The sequence below is a fragment of the Myotis davidii genome, unplaced genomic scaffold (assembly GCF_000327345.1).
Source record: "Myotis davidii unplaced genomic scaffold, ASM32734v1 scaffold510, whole genome shotgun sequence".
Classification (NCBI taxonomy): domain Eukaryota; kingdom Metazoa; phylum Chordata; class Mammalia; order Chiroptera; family Vespertilionidae; genus Myotis; species Myotis davidii.
Genome location: NW_006282203.1, coordinates 227,195 through 248,489, shown reverse-complemented (window position 1 = coordinate 248,489; position 21,295 = coordinate 227,195). Strand labels below are relative to the sequence as shown.

The window sequence follows — 21,295 nt, the reverse complement described above, 5'->3', positions numbered from 1 at the left end:
GTGATACTTTGAGGGGAGGGTTAGGGTTAGTGAAATGTCTCAACCTATTCATTCAGTAACTACCGGGTGCGGAAGACAAGCGAGGCGCTGCCCTGGGTGCTGGGGATACAGCAGCAAACCACACAGAAGGCCTGCCTCCTGGAACCGGCATTTAGTGGAGACGACAGTCCTGGAGGCTGCAAGTCAAAAGCCAAGGTGCCCGCGGGGCCAGGTTCGGGTGAGCTCTCTCAGGTGCAGCCTGCTGACCTCTCCTTGTGCCCTCACAGGGGGGAAGGGTCAAGGGCACCTCAGGCCTCTTCTTATGAAGGTAAATCCTGATCAGGAGGGCCCCACCCTCATGACCTCATCACCTCCCACAGGCCCCACTTTAGCACATAACAACCTTCACACTGGGCTTACATTTCAACATGTGCACTAGGGAGCACACACACATCCAGTCCATGACGGCCTGTTTTCTTTCTGCTTCTTTCTGGTTAGGGTGCCCGTATCCCAACTTCCCTCCATCATGCCCGTGGGTGGGCCTCTGGCCAACCCCCTGGGGGGTCCCCGTGATGAACACTGGGTTATACTGCACACTGCACCGTGTGAGAAACAAAACTCTTATTTGGAGCAGAAGCCACAGAAAATAAGCAAATTTCATGTCTTTAGAGAATCTCAGGCAATTCCACCCCATCAACTCCTCCCCAATCTTCTCTTTTGGGGCATCATCTCTCCTGATACCCAGTCATTTCCATCACTTACTGCGTCCATTTCTGCCCGTCTTCTGGGGATTCTCATTTTCCAAAGTAGAAAGGCCACACTGTCTGTCAGGAGCCTGGGCGGTGCAGGGAGTGCTGTGCTGGGAGGTGACATGGGACAGGGACAGGGACAGGGAGGGGAAGGTGTCACCCCATTTTCTCCTGACCCTTGGCAGAAGCGAGTACACAGAGGAGACAGGCCTGGGGGAGAGAAGAGAGCTCTGTAACTTCCTCCCTGGGATCTCCTCTCTCCCGTGGCCTGTGTTCTGCCTGCCCTTCCCAGGCTGAGTGAATAGAGTAAAATATCCTAGCAGTGCATGTAGGATGCCGTTCAATGAGGCAGATCACACCTCCACTGGTCCCACAGCCACAGCGGGGCTCAGCAGTCGCTCCACAGAACACCAGTCGGAAATCGCTGTGTGTGTGTGTGTGTGTGTGTGTGTGTGTGTACATGCCCATAAATGTCCTCTTTCTGTGTCCTTTAACTTGGCTTTATCATTGCGTGAGTCAACCATGCCCCTCTTCCTGAGAGTTTGCCAGCTCTCCCATGCAGGGACCATTTTCTATATAGTGTCTGCTAGAAAGCAAAGCACTGCACCAATTGTCATTATTTTATAACCTGTAGCATCTTCCTTCCTTTAGGGCAGTGGTTCTCAACCTTGGCTGCACATTAGAATCACCTGGGAGTCTTTCTAAAATCCTGATTTCTGGGCCTCATCCTCTGGAAATTCTGTTTCTTTGTGATGGGGTGGGGCCACAACATTAGTAACAAAGAAACAGAATTTCCGGAGGATGAGGCCCAGGAATGAGGATTTTAAAAAGATTCCCAGGTGATTCTAATGTGCAGCCAAGGTTGAGAACCACTGCTTTAGGATTTCTCATTCGTTCCTAAAAGCCCTCCAAAGTATTTGGTAGGGTTCTCCCAGCTCTCCAGAGGAAGCTACAAGGTGAACCTCAAGGGCACCCAGGCAACGTGACAACCTCCCCTGACTTCACCAGCACTGCACAGCCCACCTGCCCATAGATTATTCTCGGCCCTTTTTCTTTCCTTCACGGTTTTCCATGGACTTCCTGGAAGAGTCTGCTCTACAGTTTGAATATCAGAAATGCATGACAGGTGCCAGAGTTCATTCTAATCCCCTTCTCGTCTATTTCTCCTGGCAGACCTTGGATATTCTTGACGCCAAGATCTTTCTGTTGCAAACACAGTAGAAATACAGAGTGGAGCAGGCCCACCTGGTTTCAAAGTGGCTCACGTTTTGGTAACCTTCATGGACCGTTCCTGTGGCTTTCTGCTGCCTGCCCGGCCGTCACTATTTCCCATTTGATGCATATTTAAAACTAAGTGGATGCGCTTTAGTTTCGCTGTTGTCATTTCCAGTAGAAGGAAGCCAGATTTGGGAACCACAAGCTGAATACGGATTGCTTAGCCCTGGGCGGCTCTGGGAGCATCTCAGTGTTGGTGCAAAGAATGAAGCGAAGCAGCCGTCCTCCTCCCAGGGCGAGAGGCTTTGGCACTGATCCTCTGTCGGGTAACATCCTTGCCGGCTCCATAAGCATTAGTCACAGAAGGGAGAGAAAACAAAATACTCTACCGCACAGCACCCCGTCGGGGGTCACAGGGCCGGGATTTCAGTGTACAGTCCGTCCGTGTGTTTAGCTGATAAAATATTTCTACAAGACCAGCTTTTATGCTACTTTGCCAACATTAATCTTTGGATCTATGTTTAAGACAAAGAAAGGCCAGAGCCAGAACCCAAGGTGGCTGAAAGCTTTAGGAAAGTATAGAAGAGTTTCTATTTATGTACAAAATAGACACACGCAGCCCAGCACTTCTCGCACCGCCACAGGGGTGCCCATTTTGACAGCTGCCCCTCTCGGAGGAGGCACACCACCAGCTGGCGCTGCAGGTTTTGGGCAAATGCTCCCTCTACCTGAAACGGCCCCCTGCCCGGCCACTTCCTCTAAGTCACAGCTCAGCTGTCACTTCATGTCTAGACGCCCCCAGCAGCCATTGCCAGTGGGGTCGGGATTTACCCATTCACCTGCCACTCCCCCACAGGCAGCAAGCCCTGCCCATGGTTGGTGTGCCCCACTCGAGGAAGGACCTTACCGATGAACAAATCAATGAGCGAGTGAAGGAATGAATGAGACCCACATCACAGCTGCCAAACGGCCGACTGGGGAGATGAATTGGTTGTGCCAGGTCCTGACAGCCACCTTCTCAACGGAAGAGCAGGTCGCCGGTCTCCGGGAGAACTGCCGTCCCAGGTGGAACAGCCACACTTGAGGACCCAAGAAGTAACCCCCTTCCTTCCTCATTGCTCACAAGTGGACAATAGTGTTTTTAAAACTAACAATTTAAATCAGTTAACTGGTAGCATTTCCCTTTAATACACTTTTTTTTTATTGCTTAAAGTATTACAAAGGGTATTACATATGTGTCCTTGTTTTCCCCCCGCCCTTGACATGCCCCTAGCCTCCCCTATCCCCCAGTGTCTTATGTCCATTGGTTATGCTTATATGCATGCATACAAGTCCTTTGGTTGATCTCTTACCCCCCTACCTCCTGCCCCCCAACCCTCCCCCGCCTTCCCGCTGCAGTTTGACAATCTGTTTGAGGCAGCTCTGCCTCTGTATCTATTATTTTTCAAAAGTTTATAATGGTCTCTATTATCCATGAATGAGTGAGATCATGTGGTATTTTTCCTTCATTGACTGGTTTATTTCACTTAGCATAATGCTCTCACTTTTAATAAATAAAATGCTGGGCCATATTTTACCAAACACTCAGGCAGGCTCTTGAAGCACCAATGAATTTCCTCGTGAATAAGTCCTCGCCTGACATGAAAAATGGCGGACACGGGCCTCTGGCCAACCACTGAGCTGGGTGCCGTGGTTTCCACAGGGAGGAGCTAGAGATGGCTGAGGAAGACAGTTTTCAGGTATAAAGGAAAGGGAGTGTTTAGTGGGTGCAGAGCTTCCGTTTGGAATGTGGACACAGAAGGCGGTGATGGTCGCACAACAATGTGAATGTACTTAATGCCACTGAACTGTACCCCAAAACTGGTTAAAATGGTACATTTTGTGCTGCGTAGTTTTATCACAGTCAAAAAAGTATAAAGAAGTTTTTGACTGGAATCGAACCTGGGACCCTTCAGTCCGCAGGCCGATGCTCTATCCACTGAGCCAAACAAGTCAGGGCAGACCAGAGAACTTTCAAGGTGTCCCCAGTCCTTGTGCTGTTGCCTTAGGTGGCTCAGGGACAAAAGGTGTTTTGTTGTTGTTTAATATGGTTTTGATTTCAGAGAGGAAGAAAGAGGGGGAGAGAGAGAGAGAAACACCAATGATGAGAGAGAATCATTGACTGGCTGCCTCCTACTCGCCTCCTTCTGGGGATAGTTACAGCTGAGTGAGAGAAGAATACTGAACATATAGAATTTCACTTTTGCAAGATAAAAACGTTCTGGAGATCTGTTTCACAACAATGTGAATATACTTAACACTACTGAACTGTACAGTTAAAAATGATTAAGATGGTAAACTGTTTTTTAATCACAATTTTAAAACATACCCCAAATCGCAGAGACTTAAGAGCTTATGAGGAGTTTTTTTTTTAACAGTTTGACCTTCTGTTCAGAAACAATAGATAGATCATACCTTGCTTTGAGTCAGGGGCTGCTTCTGTCTGCTGGAGGAAACGGTCTAGAATGAAAATCACCCTACTGCCTGGCCAGGCTAACCTGCTGCACAGGGAACTCCCAAAGCCTGGGCCCTACAAGGGACTGGGCTCCAGCAGAGGCAGGAGCATGCCAACTCCAAGGGGCAGACATTCCCAGCGACAACCCCTGCTGGGTCTGTGCCTGGCAGGTGCACCTTCTGGTCCCAGATCTTAAAGGTGCCATGTGGTCTTTGACAAGGGAGATTTGAGAATATGCAAGTCTAAAGGTTCCTATGTTCTCTGTCAAATAATAAGCCAGGTCCTCTGATTGGAACAGAGGCCCAGGGGTGGGATAAGAACTTGCAGGAGAGTTATCAAGCGCTGGAGCAGCCTTTAATTTTACTGTTATTAAAGGAGACAGTGGTGGAGTGCAGCATTGAGTCTCAGAGTGCCGGAGCCAACGAACAACCTCACCCCACTTGATACCGCAAAGTCTGTGACCTGAATGCACACGCATGACTTCCCACACCTTGGCCCTTGCTTGGCTCCACCGCCACTTTTGCAATGTGCAAGCACATGAAACCAAAACTGCCCCCTCTGCTGGCCGCCCTGGGCATGGCAGCCTGTAGGTTTCACAGCGTCCATATCCAGCCCTGATCACCTTCCTCTCCTGGGCCCCTCTTTGGGGCCCATGGTTTGCACTGTTCTCGGTAGTTAGTGCTGATGCCTGCCCTCTCAGCCTCCCTATTGCTTCATTGCTCTCAGGGCCCCGAGCCCTTGACGTTAGCCAGGTATTCGGATAATGTCCTTCAGGGACTTAGAAATTCAACCTTTCTTTGGAGTTAAGTTACAACTGTTTGGAAATAATTCTATTTTATATATCATATGAATCCCTAATTCCTAGCTTAAGAAAATTCTGAAGTTATCTGGTTAACCCGAATTATTGCAGAAATTAACAGAATTTCTACCTGGCTTACAACTCCCAGTGCAGTGGTAATCAATGTGTTGTAGAATGACCAAATTTAAAATGGAAGAAACACAGAACTAACAAGTTGTGAATCTGAGGTATGTGAGTAGTTTCTTATTTTAAAATATATATTATTTTAAATATATGATTTAAATATATTAAATATCAAAATAAACTGTGTTCATTATTTGTGTTTATTTAGCAAATTGTTATATTAAGAATTTTTGTAAGTTCCTGCCATATTATTATTTATGTAAGTAGTTATTCTAAATCATTTTTTCTTATAGCCCCATGATGTTCAAAAACTGTTTTATCAATTTACAACTTGCTTACATCCAAACACGTCACTTCCACCCCATGAGAAAAAGACAGACTCACTGTGACAAACACAGCAGTGTGACTGCTAATGCAAACGCTGAGTCACCAGAACTGTCACCTGGAGCAGATCTGACCGGCACACAGGTCACATGGGGGCTTATACTTCTGGGAAAAGCACATGCAATTTTAAACCCCACCTGTCACACACGAAATTATAAAGAATAAAAGCATGCTTCTAAAAAACAAAAACAAACAAGAAGCATTTCTTATGAGAAATTAAGCAAAAGAACCAAGTAAATGGCTGTACCTACCATCCAAACTGCCCTGCCTTCCCCCCGTGCACTCTCACCTGGCTCAGGGCAGGGTCATCACTAGATGTCTGGGTGCCCAGTTAAGTGGAGGACCTCACAGGTGTCATCTAGTTTGGCCCTCACTAACAGATAAGAGGCTTAGAAACTCTCCTAAAGCCCTGCTGGTGTGGCTCAGTGGTTGAGCATCGACCAAAGAACCAGGATGTCGCACTTCAATTCCTGGTCAGGGCACATGCCTGGCTTGTGGACTCGGCCCCCAGTAGGGGAGTGCAGGAGGCAGCCAATCAATGATTCTCTCTCATCATTAATGTTTCTCTCTCTCTTTCTCCCTCTCCCTTCCTCTCTGAAATCAATAAAAATATTATTTAAAAAGTTTCTTACGAAGTGACCTTGAAGAGTCTACTAATACTGTAAGTGGAAGTGAGCTTCAATTCTACTCTATGAGCATTGTCAGCCATGTTACAAGGTAAAACAATGATAGTCTAGTTTGATTTGATGAGAAGTAACTTAAAAATACTGTAAATTATCAAGAATACTACTTGGAGCCGAAACCGGTTTGGCTCAGTGGATAGAGCATCGGCTTGCGGACTGAAAGGTCCCAGGTTCGATTCCGGTCAAGGGCATGTACCTGCGTTGCGGGCACATCCCCAGTAGGAGATGTGCAGGAGGCAGCTGATCGATGTTCCTCTCTCATCGATGTTTCTAACTCTCTATCTCTCTCCCTTCCTCTCTGTAAAAAATCAATAAAATATATTTTAAAAAATTATTTAAAAAAGAATACTAGTTGGAAAATATATGTACCTTTACTGTCACTAATAATGACTTTTGCCTAAGTAAATATCACGTCTTGAGTTGGAGACCAGGCTTAGAACGGAGCCAACACCTTTAGCAGGACATTTAAAAACTAAGCATTCAGAACACAAACAAACCTTGACACTTTAATAAATGTCAGGAATTTAGTCATCAATGGTGAGAAGCTGGTTCAAGGTTTCTGACTGAGGACAAAAGACTTGCTGGCAGTACCAGGGGCCACCCGGCGCTCTGCAGAGCCCCTTGTGTAAAACTGTCCTGAATTTTAGACGTGCTAGTCTAGCTAACCTCCCATCTAAATGGCAAGTTGCCTCAACATTTCAACCTGGTGAGTTTAGAAAAACAAAATACCATTTCCACAAATGGATGAGAGAGTTTGCTCCAGGGGGCAGTGAATAATTCATGCGGCTCTAAAAGCACTGTGACTGATAGGCAATTTTTTAAAAAGAAGAAAGATGCAGCGATCTCACGTCTGGGTAAGTATCCAACAGAACTGAGAGCAGGGCCTCAAAGATGTATTCCCGCGTTCTTAGTAGCATTAGTCACAATAGCCAAGAGGGAAAGCAAACCAAATGCCCACGAATGGATGACGAATAGGTAAACAAAATGTGCTCGAGCCAACAATGGAATATTACCCAGCTTTAAAGGAAGGAATTCCTGTCACGTGCTACACCATGGATGAGCCCTGAGGACACTGTGCAAAGGGAATAAGCCAGTCACAAAAGGCAAACACTATCGATTCCACTTGTGAGGTTCCTAGAGAAGCCAGACTTGCGGGAGCAGGAGGTGGGTGGTGGCTGCTGGGAGATGGGGCAGGGGCAGGGGACTTGTTCCCTGGGTGCAGCACCTCAGAGCTGCAGGATGAGAATGTTCTGAGACCTATTCCCAACTGTACCTTTAAAAGTGGTTAAGGTGATAAATTTTATGCTATGTGTCTTAGCCCAATTTCTTATAAAAGACAAACACCTCCTAATTTCGCATTCTAGAAATAGACTTTACAGTCTGTAATTAACAGCACCCTGGTAGCAAACCTGGCATCTCCCCACCAGTACCTCAGGCGGCTCACCGCCCTCATTCCAAGATGAGTAGTTATTACCTACCTGCTCTGCCACCCTCTGCCTGCCCACCCCAGATAGCAAGCCTCGCCTCCGTCTCTCCCTCCCTGTCCCCACTCCCCTTTCCTTCCTCTTCATCCCTCCCTCCTTCCTCCCTTCTTACCTAGCTGCTTTCCTACAAATAATCACATGTTAAAGAACTTCCACTTTTATTCCCTCATTTAGTTTTCACGCCAGCCCTGTAAGGTAGGTGTTCTTTCCACTTTACGAATTAAGACACAGAGACGCAGCATTAAGCATCGGTGCCAGTCGCCTGACCAGTAAGTGGCAGAACCCAGCTCCAAATGCCCCCTCCCCCTATTCTACCGTCCTGGACAGTGTTCTTACATTGCTGTGTGCACAACACTCCCCTGAGGAACACGCGGGTTCCTGGGCCCCACCCCGGGGACTGGTCTAGGGGCTGGAGTCTGGAATTTTAACCACCACCTGCCCAGGTGCCTCTGAAGTAGATGACTGGTAAGCGCGCTCCTGAAACGCGCAGGCCACGGAGCCAGCCACCACACCTGGCACGTGCGGGGCATGTGCACCCCGGATGCTGGCTGCGGATTTGAGCTTCCCTCAGGAGCAGTGCAGTGACCCCGATATTCTACAAGGAGCTGGCTGCACCAACACGGGTCCTTAGCTGGCAGCAAGCAGTTCTGAAGGCGGGAGGGGGAGGACAGCAGGAAGGAGAGAGACCTACCCGCACTCGGCTCCACGGAACGGTCCTGCCCGTGACCGTCGCACAGCCTGCCCGCTCGACATTCTTTCTGTCCCTCAGCGTTTGCCACTTGGACGTTGGGTGCACGCAAAGGGGACTAAATGGCACTGCTCCTGGAGGAGGGAGAAGACTGAAGCTGGGCCAGACAGAGGAGCACAGGAGGGAAGCACCTGACCCAGTGAGTCGCTGGCAAAGCCGGGTGGAGGCGAGGGTCTCCAGGCTGAGCCCTGCAGCTCCCTGCCCAGAGGTGTGGGAGCCAGCTGTCCTTCCCAAGGCCCAGAGCCGGGGCAGAGCGGGCTCTGCAGAAACCGGGTCACACGGATATGAGAACTCTGCACCAAGCGACCTCCTGCCAGGCCAGGGCCACGCTGCCTTAGACTGGATCTTGAGGGCTGAGTAGGTGAATGAGGGACAAAATCTGAACCGAAGTGGTCTGAGTACAAAGAAAAATGTTCCCTGTGCAAATATGCTACCTTTATTCTGCAACTAGGAGATAAAGTGAAATTTCTATGGACGGCTGTGTTGTACTTTTTTGATGGCCTTTAAAAAAACAACGAATTTTTGCTAAAGATGAAAAATTAATCATATTCCATAAAGCTAACCCTTGTGACTCCTTCCTGAGACTGGGCGTGAAGTCTGACATCAGCCAGAACTTCTGAAGAGTTCTAGGAGGAGGCCTGGGGGCACCAATCCTGAGACAGCCTGGAAGAACATGACGTCACCATTCTCCTGATCCAACTGATTACTGGATTTCTCCCCAGAGTGTGTCACTAGCTCCTCAACCCCACGACGTCCACACCAAACATCACTTTGCCTACCAACCCGCCTGGCTTCTTGGGTTTCTTACTGAGTAAATGACACTACCATCCACCCTCTGTCCAAGCAGAGACCTGGGGCTCATCCTTGATTTTCCCATCCACCTAGTCTTGACCCTTCACGTCTACTTTCTGTGCTATTTACAAATAATCTTTCTTTCTCTATGAGCTTCAAAAAAAGGTCCAAACTCTAACACTAACACCCCAACTGTACGGCTAACCTAATATCCTTAACGACACAGCTCCTGTTCACCATTCCAATTTCATCTCTCTCACACGACTTTCAAATCTCACACACACCAGACACGAGAAGTACTTTCAGTTCCTAGACCGCTCCATGACACATGCTTCATGACACGTCTGGGGGTTCTGTGCTTGCGGGTCCCCGGCTGACATGCCCTGCGCCCGGCCACCACTTAGGTGATGGCTGGTGTTCAGTCCGGTGCTACCGGTTCTGGAAGCCCTCTACTCACAACAGTCTTTCGTCTCCCAGTGAGCTCCCGCCAGGCTGTCAGCTGCCCTCGTAGGTGCGTCCACAGCCCCTGAATGTGCCCCTCGGAATGCGGCTGCTGGCTGACCTGCAGGTCCCCTCACCGAACTGTGACTGCAACACCAGCTCCGACACATGACCCAGTAGTACTCAGTGACTTCTCCCTGAATGAAAGAACAGTGAGAGTCTCGGACACTAGCAGATCACAGGCAACATGAAATGCTTATATGTACCTACACACATGTAGTGGTGCAGCATCTTTAACTAGAGGGGTGTGTGTGTGCGTGTGTGTGTGTGTGTGTGTGTGTGTGTGTGTAGCACATACAGGCTATGGGAGATTATTAATTTTCCTGACGTGATTTTCCCTTTGCCTGTAGTCCTGCGCCGATTCCGCTGTGACTCCTTGTGCTCGGTAACTGTACCCTGCCCTTTCACAGCCGCCCCTCCCGCACAGCATGCGATCTCTCCGTGCTCCCACCCAGCATCAGCGCCATACGCTCACAACAGGTAGTCTGAAGAGGTGCGCATTCTAAAGACGGGGAGATAATTGCCACTTCCTTACATGAGCGAATTCCATTCAGTCTTCTTTTCTCTGGATTCAATTATCTCAGCTCCTTTAGCTCTTCCGCAAGTGGTGACGCACCCTGGATCAGCACATTTACATTTTTACACTACTAGTAAGTTATCATCATCTCAAATGAGATCCGTAATTGGCATTCATTAGGAATTGATTATTAATATTCACTTTCATACCTCGCTTCCACATTCAGATTGCTGGAGTGCTTCGTGTGGTTCTAAAAAGGAGCTTTCATCACGATGCTACTCAGTTTCCATTTGTGGTCACGCTGCTCCCTCCCCAGACCCTTACATGCCAAACCTACGGTCATTCCAGGCATTTCCCATTTTGTCAGCTTAACTCATTGGAAGGTAACCTAGATTTTATTGCAGAAAATTAACAACCATCCATGGATAATGTTAAAGTGTTTTAAGAATAGTTTTTAAATAATTAGCAATTTGTCATCCCACAATGCAAGACATACCAAATAAACTTGTTTTAAATTGTTATGATCATCTTTTAAAAAATAGAATATCTCCAAATAGTTGTCATGAGAAATTGACTAGCATATTAAAGAATTGTAAGATATAATGTGAAATGAACAAAGATAAGCAATTTTTAAAAATTATCCTTTCAATTAGAAAGTAAGCCTTCATAGTGTTTAATTTTCATCTATCACCATCATGGTTATGTAGTCCCTGTAATGAATGAAATTCGATTCTGGGCCAATTGCAGCAGACAGCATTTCTTCCATTTCCTCCTGAGAAAAGGGCTCACCTGGCAGGAACAAGAAGGGAAACTCATCATTCACAACCCTCTGGTGCGTTTCTTTCTCTTTCCACTGCCAGCTTCCCTGCCACGGGACCCCATCAGCCCCGTCGTGTTGCTCTCCCTGGGGCCGAGAGCCACCCGCCAGGACAGTCCAGGGGCCCAGAGAGCATGCTGCTGCACCCCGGGCAGGGTTGGGACTTACTTTACCTTGCAGATGTCATAGCTCAAGCAACCTTGGAATCTATCATTCCAGTCAAAATAGCAGAGGCCATCACGACATCATGAATAAGGCTGTTTATTTACTTAAATTAAAACTATTGAAATTGCCCAAGGAGTAACCTGAAGTCCCGGTTTCATAGGGAGGCTAATTTCTATGGTTAGTGAGAGTGTGAAGAGAGGATTCAATGGTTGCTTTACAAACTGCTGAAGAGCAGATGACGGAGACTTGGAACTGTAACAATTATATCTCTGAATATCCCCTAACCAGGTCTGGCCAACGCGGTGATGGCAGGTGCCCCAGTGGCAGATGCCATCCAGCAGGCGCTCAAAGCACTCCTTTCTGTTTCTCACAGTTTTGTCCAGTGTTGCTGTCAAAGGAAACCAGAAGGTGGAGAGAGAATCTGTGGGCTTTAGTCAGATTCAGGTAACAGCTGAGGGCTGAGGGCTGAGGGCTGAGGGCCATCTTGGATATTGGTTTTAACAAGATGAGAAGCCAACTCAGGAAGAATGTTGGAAAGGCTGTCGACTGTTTAAGAAAAGCTTTGTCCTGATCTTAAACAAAAATACAGAAATATCCAAACTGTCACCTTACCTGTAGAGTCTTATGCAAGCAGGTAAGTCACCTAGGCCTGGGGATCACCTGCCTTCTGAGCTTAAGTCACCTGCCTCTACAAACAATGCTTTCTAAATTGGAATTCATTTAATAATCCAGGAATTATTCAAGTGGGGATTTTGATGATAATGATGATGGTGTTATCAAACAAAGGGAATGTACTGAGTTCTTTTGAAATCATACTTACATCCATAAGAAAAAAAGAATACCTGCCCTGGCCAGTGTTGCTCGGTGGTTAGAGCAAGGGCCCGCGCACGCAAGGGTTTGATTCCCTGTCAAGGGCACCTACCTGGGTTACAGGTTCGATCCCCAGCCCCAAGAGCAACCAATTGATGTGTCTCTCTCACATCAAAGTTTCTCTCTCTTTCTCTCCTACTCCCTTCCTCCCTTCTACTCTCTCTAAAAATCAATGGATGAAATATTCTCAGATGAGTATTAACAAAAAAAGAAAGAAAGACTACCTGAAATGCTTAAAAGGACAAATTCTGAATCTTATGCCTGATTGTTAAATACTAAATATGCTACCAATAAACTTTGATGGGCACAATAAGTCCTTAAAAGAATACTAATAGACGAGAACTACGTGTGCTAGTCTTTCCTACGCAAAATTACTTGTATTTTTTATTTTGTATCATGTGATGAGAAACTCTGAATCAGGATTCAATCTGTGAACCAGTAAATTGAGCAAAGGAGATAGAACTCTAACAACTTTGCATGGGAAAAGGGGAGATGACCAATATGAGAATAGCCAAGAGAATGCCCATTAGGCTACTGACATTCAGAAAAAACAAATTGACATACCAGCCTAAGCAAAGAGAATTCCTACAGGAAATGTGTTGGCTTATGTGGTGTAGAGATATTATGTATAAGTCTGTGTGTGTGTGTGTGTGTGTGTGTACAGTTCAAGTTCAAAGCAAGAATCTTTGGTTCCATGAGCATAAAAAACTGAAAATTTTCAATAGTTCATGTTTTCTAGGTGGCATACCTTTTATTCTGGGAATACTCTAAGTGAATGGAAAGCCTTCAATTTATAGAAGTATCATTATACTTTAATGAAGTCCTATAAAGGCAAAAATCCATCTCCCCTTACTACATACCCTTTTCCTCTTACCTACTACTAAACAGAAACCATCCCAATACCAAAATAATAGGAATAGTAAATAACTTTTTAACCAGAATGACTGATTTTAAAGTATCCCCTAGAATTTTTGCATAATTGTTAACCACTTAAATAAGTCACTGTTACAAGATATGTATTAAATAATTCTTACCTTCTTCAGTCATATACTTGATCAGTTCTTCCTTAGAAAGAAATCCACGTTTAGTTGGATCTAATACCTAGAAGACAGAAATTAAATTTTTTATTTGATGAATAAATTCTACATGATGAATTTTTCATATATATATATATATATATAAAAATCTGGAGCTTACATACCTCAAAAGCTTGAAGAAGGATTTCTTCTGGAATTGGTCTGTATCTAAGTTATGCAAAAAAAAGATGTAAATACCACAGTATTTAGCTCAGGCTCTACATAATAAATGATCACATAAAATAAAACAAACACTGCTAACATACTAGAAAAATAATGCTTCCTTCACTGAACTCTTTTTTGGTTTCTAGATATGAAAGTTGGAAGCATTCCACATCCACGGGAAATAGTTCAAAATCACTGGCATGTTTAATGTTACCTATTAATTTTTTTATCATCATAGAAATCAATTTATCTTGGAACAAAATTTTTTTAAATATATTTTATTGATTTTTTTACAGAGAGGAAGGGAGAGGGATAGAGAGTTAGAAACATCGATGAGAGAGAAACATCAATCAGCTGCCTCCTGCACACTCCCTACTGGGGATGTGCCCGCAACCAAGGTACATGCCCTTGGCTGGAATCGAACCTTGGACCTTTCAGTCCGCAGGCCGACGCTCTATCCACTGAGCCAAACCGGTTGGGGCAGAACAAAATTTTTATAATAAACCAAATATACTAAGATAATGCTACTTTTTCTCAAGAAAAATAATTAGGGTTAATTCTTATTTATCATTGATAATTCAAAATAATAAGAATGTTGTTGACTTATGCTTTTTGTAGCTTATTTGCCCTTTAATTACACTTTGATTATTAGATTAATACTGAAGTGATTGATATTTTTAAATAAATACCAACTAGCAGAGTATAGTGAAAAGTTAGAAGAAAGCAATCCTGGGAAAATACTGGGTGATGATAATATATGAAGTGAAAAAAAAACCAATTTGCAATTACTGTAATTATAGTCATTACTTTACCATTGCACTTACTTCCTTACCTTTTCTCCACTAGTATATTGGTCATCACTGGAAGAAATTTTTCAAATCGAATGTACCCAGTGGGTTCTTCTTCCTCTACCTAAACATTCAATAAAAAAGTCACTTATTCATTCAACAAAAACATTGAGCAGCTACTTTTCCCAAGCACTGTGCCAAGTGTTGGGGATTTGATAACGAGCATCCTTGGGCATAGTCCCTACTCCCAGAGTTTATATTCTGGTAGTGGGGACGTATATTAACCAAAAAACAACACAGCTGAGTGTCTAATTATAAGTTTATGTATGAACAATGAAGTCAAGGGGCATGAGCCTATTAGAGCACAGAACAAAGGAAACTTTTCTTAGCCAGGAGACCAGGAAAGGCATTCATGAGGAAATCACCCTGGAGCTGATGAGTAAAGGGTGAGTAGAAAGTCATCAAAGACTGCAGTGAAGAGACTCCCAGGAAGAGGAAATTACATGCACTAAGACCTGTGTGATGTGACGCCTTGGAGGCCAGGAGGCTGAAGCTAGGGAGTGAGGAGAATGTTTCCAGATGAGACTGCAGAGACAGGGATCAGACCTTGCAGGGCGTTACTGTCTATGAAAGTGACTTCGGTTGTTATCCTAAGGCCAATGAGAAATCACTGACGTATGTCTGAAAGATACACTGGTTGTGGGTAAGGTGGCGTCTGTAGCAATAAATCTAAGGGTTTGGGTTAGACTGGTAGCCATGGAGAGAGAAGTAGATGGTATCAAAAACTACTCCAGAAGTAAAATCAATAGGACCTGGTGGGCAAGGATGAGGAAACAAGAGAAGAGTCGAGGACAACTCATAGGATTCTAACTTGCACAAATGGGATGGATTGATGTTTCCCCTGAGAGAAGGAACACTGCATAAGGGGCCAGGTTAGGGGACCAATCATGATCTCAATGACCATGTATTGAGTCACTGTAAAATAACTATTAAACACCTAGATGGTCGCCCTCGCTGGTGTGGCTCAGTGGATGGAGCATCAGCCTGCAGACTGAATGGTCCCAGGTTCGATTCCAGTCAAGGGCACATGCCTGGGTTGTGGGCTCGATCCCCAGTGAGGGGCGGAGGGTGTGCAGGAGGCAGCCAATCAATGATTATCATCATTGGTGTTTCTATCTCTCTATTCCTCTCCCTTCCTCTCTGAAATCAATAAAAAAATATATATTAAAAAAAATACCTAGATGGTCAACAGAACTTTGTTCTACCGATACTAGTTAGGAGAACACTACACCTGGAAAGTGAGTGTTTGGTACCCAGTGCTGTTAGATGAGAATGAGAAAGACTCTTGCCCTTAGGTTCAACTGTGATGGTGGCTGAACAAAACACCATCGATCTTAACTTTCATGTCAGGCTATTTACCAGGAGCTGTAAATTTTCCACTGCCTTTCAAAAATCCTATTAAAAGGCTCATAAATCCCAACTCAACAGAAGAGCTTTTAACAGATTTATTCTTTGAACAAAAATAAGAAATCTATAGGCTGCTGCTACATGGAACACACTGTCTTCCGAATGACCACTATTTGTTTAATGTTTATACTAGATCCTCGCCTAGTATGAGTGGAGTCCTTAGATTCCACTATTGGCAGAATATGTCTTCCGTCTAATGACGGAATGAGGTGTTTCTAAGCCCATCATACATGGCCAATTGTCTTCAGCTGCCTCTAGGTCCAAGGCGAGCGTTTTGCAAATGAATGTCCACATGGCCCTGATGTGCTTGAATGGGTCACACCCTGATTCCCAAACCCAGGAGCTTCTTAAAAATAAAACATCCATCTCAAGAGACTACCTTTGGAGGGATAATTTTTAAAGTAAAATATTGAGTTGCTATTCTGGTTCCTCAAGAAATCTACTCCTTGCCCTAACCAGTTTGGCTCAGTGGATGGAGCGTCGGCCTGTGGACTGAAGGGTCCCAGGTTCGAGTCCGGTGAAGGGCATGTACCTTGGTTGCGGGCACATCCCCAGTAGGGAGTGTGCAAGAGGCAGCTGATGGATGTTTCTCTCTCATCGATGTTTCTAACTCTCTATCCCTCTCCCTTCCTCTCTTGAAAATATCAATAAAATATATATTTTTTTAAAAAGAAATCTACTCCAGAGCAATGGTTTGCTTTCCTTCCCTCCACCCCCAACAAACCACTGTAGAGCAAATAGTCTCAACTGTGAAAGAGAGACCCCACTTTATTTCACGAGCATCCTCACCAATCGACAAACCGTTTGTAGTTTTTCCAGATGGAGTTCAGCTCTACAGCACACCCTCCACTACATGAGAATTCACAAACACATGACATTAGCTAACAAAGCCCCACTTGCACCCACTCCAGCTTCCATACCACCTCCAGGAGCCCTTGGTGCTCTGAACACTGAACACTAGGGTGAAAATTCTGCGGTTCATTCTGGCCTGACAGATCAGTGTGGAGCCAACGTTGCACAAAAATAATAAGTGAAAGCAGATCTCCAACCAATCAGGATAGCAGAAGAGGCATAAATTTTCTTTGGCTTTTTAAACAGAGGGATAATGAATAAAAGCCATGTAGCTCAAAATGAAGGAAAAGTAAGTTCATCTTCAACTTGGGCAGATTGTGAGAATCTGTCTATGACCCAACACTGTCCCCTGGAGGCCACATCTTACCCATTTTTTATACAAAAAGATCCATGAGCAATGGCATAAAACAGATATATGATGACTCTAAATTCACTAAAATAGACTGTTTTATATATCAAACACTATTTTATATTATAAAAGGTTCAAATAAGCCTTTTAGTTTTAGATTTACAGAAAAGAGATATAGATTTCCCATATTCCTCCCACCCAGTTTCCCCTATTGTCAACCCTTGCATTACTATAGTACATATTGGTTCATTGTCACAGCTAATGAACCAATATTGATACACAATTATTCACTAAACTCCATGCTTTATTTGGATTCCATTAGTTTATCTAAAAGGCATTTTAAAGAGATGGTCTATTCCTTTATCATAGGAGAGAAACAAGGAGCAAAGTAGAGTAGCCCTTCTGAGAATCTAGAAGCAGGTGTGAGATATGGGAGGCTAAGACAGGTTCTATTACTTCTGGTGCATAATAGCTAATTTATGAGGTCATTAGTAAGATAATATAAATATACTACTTTCTAGATATGTTTGTTATCCAGTGATGGCTCAATGATTATTTAAATGCCATGTATTGCAATGCCTTTAAGATTTAATAGAAATATATCAAATACTGAACCATATATATAAACACACAAATATAATATGTACATATACACATATAGTAAGCATACAGAGATAGTGATAAAGATAGAGAGATGAAGAGTAAGAGGGAGTATTTGGGGTTGAATTGTGTCCTCCCAAAATCCATAGGTTGAAGTTCTATGTAACTGTTTTGGAGATAGGGTACTTGCAGAGGTAATCAAAGTAAAATGAGGTCACTGGAGTAGGGCCTAAACCTCTATGGCTGGCAGCCTTATAAAAAGGGAAAATGTGGACACATAGGCATGTACATAGGAAGAGCACCACGTGAACATAGAGATAGTCATGCACGAGCCAGGGGAAAGGCCTGGAACAGGTCCTCCCCTCATAGCAGCACCAAGCCTGCTGACGCCTTAACTTCAGACTCCTGACCTGGAACTGTGAGAAATATTTACTTACTAACTATGCATGGCACATTTTAATCCAAAGACTCTGAATCACTGTCATCAAGCATAATTCCTTACTCATCTACTGGAGATTAGCAAAGCAGATAGTCAAAATTTAGAATTGATTTTACAGACTTGGTAGAGAAAATGATACATTTCAGACCTACTTTCTCAGCAGAAAACTCAATTAACCAACTTATAATGAAGTCAAGAAAGATTCCCTAACTTACAGCAGACAAGTTTGAAGACTAGGAATTCATTGCCATTTCTTCACTATCAGCAAAGTCATGCTGGGGAAATCACTTCACTTTGATATGGCTTAGAGTCTTTAAAAAATGATGTTGCCTCTTCATAGAAAAATATAACAATGTAGTCATCATGTTAGGCCACAGCTAGTTTAAAATATTCTGATTAAATTCATCCCCAGCTTCATGTCCTTGTTTGTAATTCAGGGAGAACATGGCTGTTGTGAAGGTTTCACGCAATGCCATGAAGGTGCTTTGTCAACCTTGAGATTCTATTACAATCACTAGAGGCCCAGTGCACAAAAATTTGTGCATGGGGCGGGGGGAGGGGTCCCTCAGCCCGGCCTGCGCCCTCTCACAGTCCAGGAGCCCTCAGGGGATGTCCTACTGATGGCTTAGGCCCGCTGCCCACAGGGAGGGGGCCTAAGCCGCACTCTGGCCTCCCTCTGTAGGAGGTGACCAGGCCAATCAGGGGAAGGCACCGCTCCTATCACCCTGCTGCTGCCAGCCGCTGCCATGGCCAGCCTCAGCCCTCACAGCTGCCCTCAGCCCTCGCAGCCGCCATGGCCGCCGCGGCTTTGTCCAGAAGGTCGTTCATCTGTCCGGTCTAATTAGCATTTTATGCTTTTATTATTATAGATTATTTCTGTCAACAGTGAACACACTTTTGGTTCTATTTCATGCAATGACACCTCCTCCTGAAAGAATCAATTTCTGGTGCTAAAATTTCAGACACATCCTCCTTGGCTCACCATACAGACCTAACTGTTTCTGCCTCCCAACCATACAGTGCAGCATGGAATGTGGTGAGAATGTGTTAAATTGCTGGGCATATCTACCAGCCTGTCCCTCGTCCCTGGACCTGTGCCTAGTGGACAGGGTATGTGCATTAGCAATGAGGCCTCCACCTCCACTGTTTCCTTACCTGCCTCGTTGGAATGATACAAGGAGAGTAAAAGGCAGCCACCAAACACATCCCTCCTCTTCAAAAGGCAAAAATAAACAAAGCAAATATATCTTGCTATTGCAAACATGAGGCAAAATCTAGTTTGTTTCACCTAAGAAAAGGCTAATGTGCTGAAAAGGAGTTAATGATGGGAAAGTAATATAGACAGCATTTATGAATGCAAATGTATTAAAACCTCTTTGCAGAAGATCCCCCAGCATAGCCTCCACAAACCATGTATAGTGAATTCATCTTAATAGTGTGAGCAGATGTTCGCCGGGAGACCAAGGCCCTGACACACCAACCCGACTTCTCCTCCTCCGAAGAATGATGGGAGTAGTGCCCAGAGGAAAAGCCACTGCTCCGCCGGCCACAAGAAGAGGCTACCCAGTACCTTCAGATATTCCTCAGTCTCTTTCCATCCTCTTGCCCAATATGAAGGAGTCTCAATAAATATGTAAATATCGTGGGATTTTAATATATAACAGCACATATCTAAGTCTCAAAGCATGAGGCAAATACTGCTTCTCACTCTCCTTTGGTATAAGTCCATTTTCTTCATCTATTTTGCATCTGAGGGTACAAGGGAGGTGAAGTGCCCATCTGGTCCTCACCGGCGCCGGTGTTTTGGAGGGACCACAGCCCAGAGCTCTTTGCTCCCCTTCCCACAGTGAAATCAGCAGCCATCTCTCTTCTCATTAAAGCCTTATTTATTCTAATGCTGAACTCACCGAACAGGTACAATAAAACACACAGTGGAAATTCATTTCTCCCCAGTGACACAACGATCAGTCAATAAACTGAACTATTTCATGCTTCATGAAAGCAAGATAATATCAGTAGTTAAGATGGTTTATTAAGCACCTCCATTTCAACAAGTTCCAGGTCACCAAATAAGATATGCAAATGAATTAACTATTTGTAGTAAAAATATGACAACCACAAGATATTTCAAGTTAAACTCTAAATACCACATATGAAAATCTTAACATAAATCATGTTTCAAAACAAACCATAAATATAATTTAAAAAATATTTCTCTACCTTGGATACAATAATAAAAATTCATTGACATTTCTCAAAACTATCATATGAAATTTGTAAATCTGCCTATTTTAGAAAAATAATTTACTCTAAAAATTCCAGAGGCTGTTGTGCAAAAATTAGGATATGAGATTCTTTAGGGTTTTAAGTCCCTTTCTTATTATTAGAAGTATATATTTTTAAAAATGACTGAACCATCAGATTCCAAGAATTAACAGGTGGCTAAATCAGGTCATTGATAAGGTCCCTTCCAACTGTGAGTCTCTACAATTTGGAGCTGTGAGGGAATCAGTGGCCATCAAGCCTTTAACTTCCCCATTTTATCCTCTAGGAGTGGCAGGGGGCCTGAGGGGCTCCGCTGCACCAAGTGTTTCATGTCCTTCAGTGTCAGCTTCTCTCCACCTGGGCCTGAGTGTCCTCCTACCCTCAGTGGTGTCCTCGCCTACGTGGCAGAGGCAACAGGTGTTGGAGCCATGGTCACCACCAGGTCCTCTTCCATCCATCTACACCAAAAGCAATTGTTTGAAACTCTGTTGCATGCAATAGCTGGGAGGAAAGCTTCATCCTGGGTTGAGATTTGGTTTAAGCAAGGGAGCCATGGTTACTAACAATATAGATCTGAATAGAGAGATGAATAAAGAGTGATCCTCATTCTCCCTAATGAGAAAATTCCCTGAAGGAATTCTGGTCAATTTGAATATATAAACATATTAGGTCCACAGATACACTCAGAATCACATATATAATAACGTGTTAATTTTTAAATATCACTGTTCATTTTTACATTTTATAAAGCAATTGTATTCGAACTCAATGCACCTTCAACAGAAAGACTTTGTTCTTAAGAGTCTGCCTACATAAATGGAATCGGGACGTATATGCCTTTTTTGTGACTAGCAGATTTCACACAGCATAATATCTTCAAATTCATCCATGTTGTTGTATGACAGGGTTTCCTTTTTGAAATGTTAGTTTTTAAAAATTAGATAACAGTGTGGAAGAATTGTTTTGATTCTGGT

General features: G+C 44.2%; 1 protein-coding gene across 1 annotated transcript in view; it reads right to left on the bottom strand.

The window, feature by feature from the left end:
• Positions 1-11,095: 11,095 nt before the first annotated feature.
• The window catches only part of EFCAB2 (EF-hand calcium binding domain 2), a 54,541-nt gene continuing 44,341 nt past the window's right edge, over positions 11,096-21,295 (bottom strand). The window contains exons 5-8 of the mRNA XM_006752767.2: positions 14,394-14,473; positions 13,522-13,564; positions 13,355-13,421; positions 11,096-11,257 (exon numbers count right to left, since the gene is read on the bottom strand). Of these exons, the coding sequence (XP_006752830.1) occupies positions 11,142-11,257; positions 13,355-13,421; positions 13,522-13,564; positions 14,394-14,473 (306 nt within the window). The 3' untranslated portion in view covers positions 11,096-11,141. The remainder of the gene's footprint in view (positions 11,258-13,354; positions 13,422-13,521; positions 13,565-14,393; positions 14,474-21,295) is intronic.